Consider the following 10,404-nt stretch of genomic DNA (forward strand, 5'->3'; position numbering starts at 1 on the left):
ACTCTTAACAGCTAACCAAATATGTGCATTTTCCAAAATGTTAAACCATTCCTTCAAATAAAAAGAGGCAGCATTTAGCATAATAAAAACAGAAAAACATTTATCTGGTTGGAATAAATTTATTTGATCTGTCTGTAAACAAGGTGATAAATCAATTTATGGCATTTCTTGGTTTTATGCATATGAAATCAGATGCATTAAAAGATACTATCCCAGATGTAAGAAAAAAAAGAAAAAGTGTTGAGGAGAAAGGAAATGAACATAAATCAGCAAACAGGACTTGAAACAGTTGTTTTTTTATGAGTACACATATCTCACAAGGCCTAAACAGTGGAGCGGAAGCAAAGAAATAGAAAAAGTGCCAATGAAATGACTCTTTAGTGGACAGTGGGTAAAATCCATCTTACAACAGCAACAGATCTCTATATTATGGCACAGGATACACAGGTTCTGCAGTTCAGTTTCAACAAGACAACCAGAAGCGTCTTCGTTCCAACCAATCCCATCTCCCGTTGAGTGTCATTTCTACTTTTAAAAGGTTTTTTTATTTTATTTTTATATCAGTTGGACGTTACAGTTAGCAGAAGTCAGCGCGGACAGACCGTGTGATACCCCAGAACTCAGCTGACTACAGAGTAAAGGCAATTTATTCCACAGTTTTGTAGTTGTCAACACAGCATGGGTTTGTACAAATGCAGTCGTTTGTTTTCTAAACAAAAAGAAAAAAAAACAATGTAGTGAGAATTTTCTTCAGATACTCCCACCCTTACCTACCCTGTAGCTTCATTTTTTTTTATAACCATAGTAAGCATTATTGTCTGGTTAGTGTTTCCTTCATCAAAAAGAGTTAGCAGTCATCCTTCACATGGTTTAGAGCAATTGTATAAACACCCGAGCTTCGACTACACTTGGTCCTATAAAAAGAAAAAGAAATTCAAACTGGACACGTTCCAGATGGTTGTATGCTGGGATAACTACTGTCCAAAAATGGCAGCCTTTCCAAAGATAAACAAAAGAAAATATATTACAGGAGCTGGCAAACAAAAACAGTATTAAGTGCCTGAGCCATTGTTACTGTGGAATGTCCTTGGGGTTTTCGTGTTGTGATGACGGGAGGAGAGGCTACCGGCATCTGGACGACAAACGCTCTCAAATCCGGCTCATGGTCGTCAGCTGAGCCGGTCCGAGCACCCCCCCCATACACGCTTTTCCCCCCCCTTTTATAACATGTGTTCAGGACAGAGCAGTGGATCTGGAGACAGAGGGGTCGGAGGACTGACTAGTTGGTTGCTGTGTAGTGTTAGATCAAGATGAGAGTTCTGTGAGGTTTGTAGTGTCGTCTGCTTTGAGAACAGGATGTGGAAACGGAGAGGGGGAGGAACTCAACATTTTTGGCAGGAGGGGGTGCGGGACGGAGAGAAGCGACAGTTGACCGGCGTATGCATGCAGTCTCCCCTCCGGACATGGAGGAAATTAAACCGGAAGACGTGACGAGCTGGGTTACCGCTCAAGTGCTCTAAAAGGCATCGGCTGCTCGGGAGGGAGTGTGTATTGTCGGGTCGGGAGGGATTAAGAACGGGGCACCATGACAGAGAAATCAAAAAGAAATTTCTACTTCAAATTGACGCTTTAGCTTTCATTGTCCGAGTGTTTGGCCAGGTTTTTTCTTTTGCTGGTCTTGGTTAAGTACAGATTTGTCATGACATCCTGTTAGCAACATGCTCATCTTTGCTTTGGATCAACTTATAGTGCTTAAGGGGTAAGAGTACACAGCACAAGTGTGTTAATGGGGGAAGGGAGGGGCGGGAGATAACAAAATATGGGATAACAAATAAGGAGGAGAGAAGGCAGAAAAACAAAAGTAACTACCAACTAGGACTGGAAGAAGTGTGAAATGCAACAGGGTGGTAAGGGTGAGCTGCTAGGTGGCGGGGTGTAGGCTGCTTTAGTATCCGGACTTCCTCAGGTACTCAGCCATATGAAATGCTTTCTTGTTGAGCTGCCCTCCATGGACACCTTCCTTCCCCATGACAAAAACCAATGCTAGAGTACACAAAAGAAGAAGCAAAACAAAGGAAATGAACAGACTTGGTGATAGCAGGACTGGAAAATATACTTTTTTTTTATTGCCACCTTGCTAAATGTGGGCTACATCGTTGACAGAGCCTGAACCCTGTGCTATGTTAGAAATAATCCTGGGATTTTGTTTAAATCGGACTGTTGGGGAAACATGGGCTCGACAGTAATTATTTTATTTGTTTTTTACCTTTTATCAAAGTTTTATATTTTTCGTTTTCCTTTTTGTATGTTTTTTTTTTAATCTCCTGCAACTAAGCCACATAACTACGTGAAAACCAAACTAAAACCCTGAATCCCTCAAGTATTTTGCCATGGAGAATGCCTTCTTATTCAATCCGCCTCCATGGACCCCTTCTTTGCCCTTTACCAAGACCAAGACTGAAAGAAAAGAGACAGAAGACATTTAGAGAAAGTGCGGAGAGCCCACAAGTGAAAAGAGAAGAGCTAAAAGCAGCAGGCAGACAGACGGCTACAGAGGAGGACAATGGCACAGAAACCAGAGCGGCGCTTTGGTCTGACGGCTGTATCGAGTCTAAACATTCATTTTCTTGTCAGTGCTGCTGGTGGTGAAGACATCACACATTACAATAGGGAAGTGAGCACAGCGGGAGATTAAAGTAAAGGACGCATGCAAAGCTGTTCGTCAGTCTATCAGGCAGAGCTCAGAGCTGTAGTGACTGTTGTGTTCACTTTAAACTCTCATGACTATCACAGAGTGAAGCAATGTTTGATAGGTAGTAGATTTATAAAAAATAAATAAATTAAAAAAAGGAGCACATTCTCCAAATCAAACTTTGGCCACAATTTACACTCAATCCAGACAATTTATTGATTTAATGTATTTACTAGAAATGGCAATCCATATTGTTGAATTTGGTCTGACATTTCAGTACCACTTTACAATAAGACTACCCTTATAAAGAGTTTACGAATATTTTTTTAATTCATTTATTAATTAGTTTGTGAGCACTATTGGCTACTTAGCTTAATTCGTCTTCTTCATCAGCCAGCATCCTTGGTATCTGTTGCTCACTGAGTTGATTCTCGCTAAGTAGCCGATATAAGGCTTAGTCCTCTTGCCAAATAGTGAGCCTGTGTTGATGTATGAAAACTATGTTAGAACTGGTTTATAAATGGTTCTTAATGATTAATAAAGTGTTTAGAACCTAATTAATAACCTAATTATAAACCCTCTTATTGTAAAGTGGTACCGACATTTCTTTGCAAGAAGTCCAAAGGTACCACACTGGTTGCCATAAATGCTGCAAAATCAGCTTTTCTACTAATTTTCGATAAGCGACCAGGTGTTTGGATGAGGTACAAATCCAAGGAGCTAAGAATTCCTCTCAGTCTATACTTTGAGTTAAATGCACTCGACTGGAAGAAACTAGACTGGTTTCCTCTGTAATCATTACACACCATGCCAGCAGCAGAGACTAGGAAAGTTAAGCTTCGACTGGATACTGCCCATGACTAATGCGGCACACATGCAGAACCAGCAGCATGCGTGTGGTACCTCTCCTCAATACATGTAAGAGCCCTGAACAAGTCTTTTACTGGCCGTAGTGGAAGCGAGTGACCAGGGGAACAGATTCATACTTTTGAGGGTAGGGTATGTTAACCAGGAAAGAGGAGGGTGCATGCAGTTTAGAAAGTTTTAAGGAAATCCCGGCCCAAAGAGTGAGCCCGGTGAGAAGAGAACAGGAACCAGTTAAAGTCTTACCTCTAAGGTTTAGTCGTTTCTGGGTAAAGTGGGGAGGACAGGGCATCGGGGCCCATACAGGCAGCCTGATAGCTGGCACAACTCTCAGGCATATCACATTCATTCTTTTGACTGTTAGGTGTAGGCCTTTTAAAGCCAGTCATTCTAAAAATAAATCTGTAGGCATATATTTTTTATTAATTAAAGGATTTACAATAATTTATGCAGCAAATCAGAATTTTCATAAAAGTCAAGCTCATAAATTGGGTTATTTATTCGATTAACTTTAAATAAATCTCGTTTAAATAGAGATCAATGAGTGAGTTCTGACCTCTGTGGTAAACAGTGTCAGCTGTGCAGCACATAAACCACATGGCAGCTTTACTGCTGTTTAACGCGCCCAACATGTGGGAGTTACAATCAACTGATAAACCTTCAATTTGACTCAGAATGTATTGGGGTGGAGGTTAAGGGCTAAATAGTAGCAAGTAAGTATTAGAAGTGTATCTACTGTTTTGCAAACTTTTATATAGAGTAGGGACATAATGCAATTACATTTTTTCGAATCATGGATTTTGTTCCAATACATTTTATTTCAGTGGCTTATATTAGTTATCAGAATTGGGATATATACACGCCAGGAGCAAGGAAATCCCTCTAGACAACCAATATTTAAGACAGATATAAACGATAAGAAACTGGGAAAAACACGTTATCAATTATTTAGGATGATCTGTAAGATGTCTAGACTTTATTACCGATGATATCAAAACATATCATGCACATTTTAATTAAACAGCTATATCTGATTGAAGTAATGGCATAGAGGACTAATACGTCATATTTTAAGGGAATTTCCTTTTACCCGACCTCTTTATATGAACTTGCCCCTTACTAACCTGTTACTTATCAAGACTACATTTAGCTGAGATGCAGTTGTTCCCCATCATAATCAAACTACATTCAATAATAACAGACACCTAAACACCTGTGTTCATCATATATTGAGGAAAGGTGCGTTCAAGGTCTATCCCACATGCAAAGACAACACAAAGGTCTATAACCACTATCATTCAGACTCTGCTGTCACTGTAGCACTACTGAAAGCTTTCTGACTGACACTGAACGAGGTGCTCACCTTTGCCAGCTCTGCCTACAGAAATGTTGTATGTTGGCTCTCCTCCTGAACTCTTTGTCCGGATGTCCATTGTCCAGTCGCCGTCAACAGGGAGGCTGTCTCTGATTACGGAGCACTTCTTATTGCCTAAGGTCATCCCACCGCAGAAGAATGCCTCACGGTCCTTCCCTGTTAGCACGTCAATTTCTTCAGGCTAGAGGCAAACACAAAAGCAAGAAATTAGGTACATCCATTTTAAAAATGCAAAATGTTGATTAATTCTGTCAGAGACTGCTAATTATTTTACATTTGGCCTTTTGTAGGCGTTCTTCTAATGCTCTTTTAATACAATTCTGATTAATTCCACCAACGTGTGGGTGCTGTGAAGCCTTTTGAGAAACAGGTCTTTCAAATGAAGAGAAAATTAAGAGCCGGTAGGAAAAACATCTTTTCCTCAGCAAGCAATACCTTACAGAGTCATTAAAGGTTCTGGACACACTCCTGAGATGTTGCATAATTTATGAAGCAACAAGAACATACCTGAACAACTAATTTTCAAATAAAAACCCTTTCACAATATTTATCATAAATATATCATACATTGTTGTAAACTGGTACTAATGTTTTTGAAGGATTTGACCTCTTTTTGTCAAAAGAAGGACTAAAACACTGTTTAATTCAACTAATGTAAACCGTGGAAATATGGACAGCCTTAGATGATTAACGAAGCTAGTTCCTTTTATTAAATCCCACAGCATAAAATTACCTGCCTCTCTCCAGTGTGGCTTAAAAGACATTAAAAGGTTACACACTGTCAAAGGTCTCCTGTACCATGCAAATCGTAAGACCCAAGTGTTGGGTTAGAGATTTAGAAAATTGGCACTTTAGGGATTGAATATGGGGTTTAATTCCGGATGACATGGGGTGCAAGTCTACAAATATATTTGCCCTTTACCTGAGATGATCTATAAAATACTATGACCTGAGCTCTTGGGTATCCGAGGTTATCACTGGAATCTTACATCCCAGCAGAATAAAAATAATACTTCAGACTCTAGTGAGAGATGTGTTACTTTAAGGCCTTTCACTCCTTGTACTAGTTGCATCCAATTCTGGTTCTCATTTATGGTCACACAAACACTTCCATAGAAAAGAGGCGTATTATATTGTTAGACAGTGTAAAATGCTGCAATGGATAGCTTAAGTATGATCTATTACTTGACCAAACTGGTACAAAAGTTGTTGTTTTTTTAAGACATGCTAATAAAGAAAAAAAAAGTGTCGATTTGATAAAAGCTTTTTTTGTTTTACACTTTGGGGACAGTATATGTAAATCAAGTCTTTAGAAATGATATCTAGCAATATACTGTTAAAGACAATAGTGACTCCAATAGCCGGCAAGTCCTGAAATATCTAAGGCCCACTGCAGCTGACCAAAACAATGGCAACACATATTCGGTAAAAGAGTGCTACTGATTATGTGAAAACGTGTATTTCACTACACTCTCTTTAAATGGTACAGATTTCCCTAAATGGTCTTTGAACCAATCTGCAGAACAAAAGGCGTCGCCCCTTAACTGAAGAACTGCGCAGTCATGGCACACACGAAACTCTTCAGGACAAAACTGGAAACTCAAAGGATTTCTACTGACTCAGACACAGTTAGCATGGCGGCTAGCTGCACGTTAAGGCCCGGTCAAAGGATGCATTACAGTCACCGGCTTTCTCCCCATCGAGAGCCCACGCTGTGTAAACTAGCACTGCCGTTTCACAGATTCTGCTTCATACAGCGAATTTGGTTTAGCTAATTTAAGCAACGGGTATAGGCAAACACAGGCTAGCTAAGGTCGAGAGCAAGCTGGTAAGATGGCAATTAGCTCTGGCTTCACATGAGACTTCCAGAAGGACAGAAATATGTAATTTAATTGAATGCGTCCAAAGATAACGTTACTCTGAGCCGGTTGCCCGAGCGGACACTCCCGTTAGCAACTCGTTCAGTTCACTCGTCTGAAGCATGGGCTGCCATTTTATACCCAACAATCTCCTAAAAACGAACGTGTGTACGATTCAAATTACAGCTAATCAACTTCACACACGTATTTTTTAATTATCGCCTTATAATTTATTTAACAGACAAAATGGAGGCTCAACGAAGCGCCGGTGAAGACTGTTTAGCAAAGTGATATTCAAGAAATGCTACCATCAACTCAGGTGTATGTGCGGTTAGTTAAAAAAGTAAAGAAAGACAAAGGGTGGACGGCTTATGTAATGGTTAACCGAGACTAAATGGCTCGATTGGCTTCCATGAACAAAATGAATAAGAAACTGGGAGTGTATCCGCCATCTTGGAAAATAAGGGGCGGTAGCAGCAGTGCGATTCACAGAAACAGAGTAGGAAAAAAAAGAGAAAGGCCAACGGAACGCAAGCGAGAAAGTACGCATGCGAGCACCGCTCGAGTTGCGCTATTAGCGTTAGCTGATAATGATTTTCCAACGGGGATGACCGGCCTGATTTGAGCTAACCGCGAGTTGGAGTGTGCTAACCAATGTTACCGTTACATTGTGTTGTATGCTAAAATTAAATGAACTAATAACACAATCCAAAAGTAATGGTTTATAAAAAGAAGAGTGGGTTAAAAAATAAATTATTGAAATCGGCTATGCTTTCTCCGCCTCCCTCGTCCTGTCTGACCGGTATCAAAGACAGACGCGGCTGGCTAGTCTCTTTAGCTTGAGTTCGCGGTACCGTTTGTCACTGGCTTTGGTTTCCCCGACTGGTCTGGTGGCAATTTCTAAAAACAAAAACATTATCTACAAATAAATGTAACATTAACTGGAAGTGATGAAAACCGTACCACACTGCTGGTGGGTTGAAAAGCAACGGTTCGTACGTGCCAATGCATCTTGATTGTGACCACCAGATACCATGTGTACCACACACCGCTCGCCTTATCCTCATTCATCAAGGCCTGGCTATGCAGGGAAACCCACCGGCATGCAACATGATTGTTCCTCCCATGTAATCATAGATACTGACACACAGAGCGTACTAACCGTTATGTTGGCAAATGTACCGCCGACAGAAGATGCCCAGACGTATTTGGCGTCCGTGTACCCAACAATGGCCGTGTCCTGGCAGCTGCCATCAGCCATCAGGTTGTCCACGTAGCTTTGCCAGGACATGTTTGTGAAATTAGTTCTAGGACGGAAAAAGACGAAGGGTCAAGTTAGATCACAAAGGTCTCTTGAGCGACGAAGAAGCAGTGAAGAAGCTGTATTTATCGGGCCTCCAGCAAGCAGAACCCCCCCGGCTCCGTCACGTCCCGGCTTTCTTCTGGTCTGGTTTAGGAAACGAAGAGAAGCCGCTGCTTTCGGACAGGCGCTTGGGTGTAGTCCTCACTAAAATCACTCCGCCCAGGTCGTTGTTCGCCCTGCTGCCTCATTGCATAATAAACTGCGCGGCGGATGAATATACCGTGACAAAAAACAAGACGGACTATTTTTTCTCTCCTCATCAGTTTCAGCTTACTGTTCTTCTTATTTTTGTATGACTAATACGATATTAAGGGAGTCTAAAATCACATTTACTCAGTTTGAATGTGCTTAGCAACATGTTGTCGTGGTTTGTGGTGTAGATCTCTGAAATGTAATTTGCAAAGCAATGTGGTGAAAGAAATAACATTACAATGTAAAATAAAGAATAATTCACATTAGTGTTTTACCTTATAAAGCCCCATTAACTTCTTAACTCTTTTTTTCTCAAGCTCTAACTCCCGGATCATACAATATCTTCATATCCGCAGTTTTATTTAGCTCTTGATTTAAGATAACCACTCCACTTTAATCAGCTGGGCAGATAGATACAAACATAAACATACTCAGCAGATTTACCGAAATCCATATAATGAATAATCGTTTTTTTTTCTTTTGAGTTTTCAGCAGTCATTTGGGTCTCTTATTATCATCCACAGAGAGACAGGTAAAAACCTTTAAAAGGTCACTAGGTCATAATAGGGTGAAACATTCAGTAGCAATCGCACACTCTCATTATACTAGGGGGCAATTTTGGATCTCCAATATATATGGTTTAAATATCTCTGGATTAATATCCTGCTGTAACTAGATGACACTTTTGGCAGGAAGGAAATATAGAAAAAATGTAAGTAAATAAAACGAGTGAATCTAAACAAGCATTTTATAGTCCTTAAAGAACAGTCCTAACGGGAGACTCCAGGAGTTGCCCGTCGTGCTAAGTTAAGGGGAGAAGCTATATTTCCATATATGTGTGTACGTTTACATTCTGAGCATACTTTCAGTCCAGACTGTGTCCGAGCAATAAAGCAGCATCGATGTTGTATGGTTTTATTCAGGTTTCCACAAGTCAGATACATTCTCAAGATGTTAAAACCTTGTCAATACTAAATTACAAGTCACCAAATTGAAGAATATTTGGAAAATTCTTCTTATGAAAATATAAATGGTGTTGTGTTTATTGTTAGTTTTTTTTGCCTCAATCAAAATATAATACTTTTTTGCCAAATCATCATTGATAGACATTTTGTGAGTTAAAAAAACAAAACAAAAAAAACAGTATCATACAGTAACTACAGTGAGACATTAAACAAGTGGTAAAAACATAAAACCTTCATGTATTAAAGAAATATACAAATGAATAAACAAAACCAAAGTTATTAATGGGGATGCTTTCATAAACAAAATGTGTTTGTTTCAGTGTTTTTGACTACAGAAGGTTAGGGTGCAGTTTCTCAGTTTTCCAAGTGCGGTGAAATCAAACCTGTGACGCCTCTTTTAAAGACAAGCATGAAAATATCAGGCGATCATGCACTGTGTGTATCAACAGTGTATGTTTGTGTTTGCTCCCTGGAAACCATAATGAGGTAAGCACATGACTGTTTTATGATCTTTCTAGCCTTTATTCTATCAATGTACACCAACTGTAAATTCGCAGAACACAAAGACACACTGTAAACTCTGGGTATACAAATGGATGTTCATCTCCTAAATCTGAAATCCTGCGTTATTTATTGAGGTAATAACATCGTTGAGGTTTATCCAGGGATATTAATTACCTACTTATGAAAAGTATTTTTTCAGCACCATGCACCCTGTAACATGCTTTATAAAGTAGCAAAAGGTCACTTGGAGCTACTTCTATTGAGCAAAAGAATGTAGGCCCCTGGTTCAAATCAACCACAGTTAAGACGTGAATGGAAAGCATATTATTATTGACTCACAGCTCAGATATACCTGACTTTAAAACACAAATTATGGACATCAAATCAATCATTTACATTTAGACCATGTCAAACTAAAGGTAAACAACTAACTAAACAACCATTGCAAGTGAGATGGTTTAACTTGTCTGAGCTCAGTTCATATTCACAGATACTGCAGGGGTTGTTCTTCTACATCATGTGACTGTTTTATCTTTTAGAAACTTCCAGTGAATTATTTTTTCTTCTCTGTGACGGCAGAAAAAGTTATT

The 10,404-nt window shown here is 39.6% G+C and overlaps 1 protein-coding gene across 2 annotated transcripts; it reads right to left on the bottom strand.

The window, feature by feature from the left end:
- Positions 1 to 103: 103 nt before the first annotated feature.
- On the bottom strand, positions 104 to 8,346 carry pfn2 (profilin 2). Of its 2 annotated transcripts, none has more exons than XM_034147217.1 (3): positions 7,953 to 8,346; positions 4,920 to 5,112; positions 104 to 2,043 (listed from the first exon to the last, which is right to left on the bottom strand). In XM_034147217.1, the coding sequence occupies exons 1-3, from the start codon at positions 8,079 to 8,081 to the stop codon at positions 1,946 to 1,948; spliced, it is 420 nt and encodes a 139-aa protein (XP_034003108.1). In that variant the 5' UTR covers positions 8,082 to 8,346; the 3' UTR covers positions 104 to 1,945. The 2 variants fall into 2 exon arrangements, with proteins under 2 accessions (XP_034003108.1, XP_034003109.1); XM_034147218.1 differs by lacking the exon at positions 104 to 2,043 and adding an exon at positions 2,063 to 2,457.
- Positions 8,347 to 10,404: the final 2,058 nt, after the last annotated feature.

Source organism: Trematomus bernacchii, unplaced genomic scaffold, assembly GCF_902827165.1.
Source record: "Trematomus bernacchii unplaced genomic scaffold, fTreBer1.1, whole genome shotgun sequence".
Lineage (NCBI taxonomy): Eukaryota > Metazoa > Chordata > Actinopteri > Perciformes > Nototheniidae > Trematomus > Trematomus bernacchii.

Excerpts from the sequence above, each read along its gene's own strand:
- pfn2 (XM_034147217.1), bottom strand. The coding sequence starts at position 8,081 with ATGTCCTGGCAAAGCTACGTGGACAACCTGATGGCTGATGGCAGCTGC. Across the intron at positions 5,113-7,952 it reads GTACATTTGCCAACATAACG|CCTGAAGAAATTGACGTGCT; the intron begins GTTAGTACGCTC and ends GTTTGCCTCTAG. Across the intron at positions 2,044-4,919 it reads TGTAGGCAGAGCTGGCAAAG|CATTGGTTTTTGTCATGGGG; the intron begins GTGAGCACCTCG and ends TGTGTACTCTAG.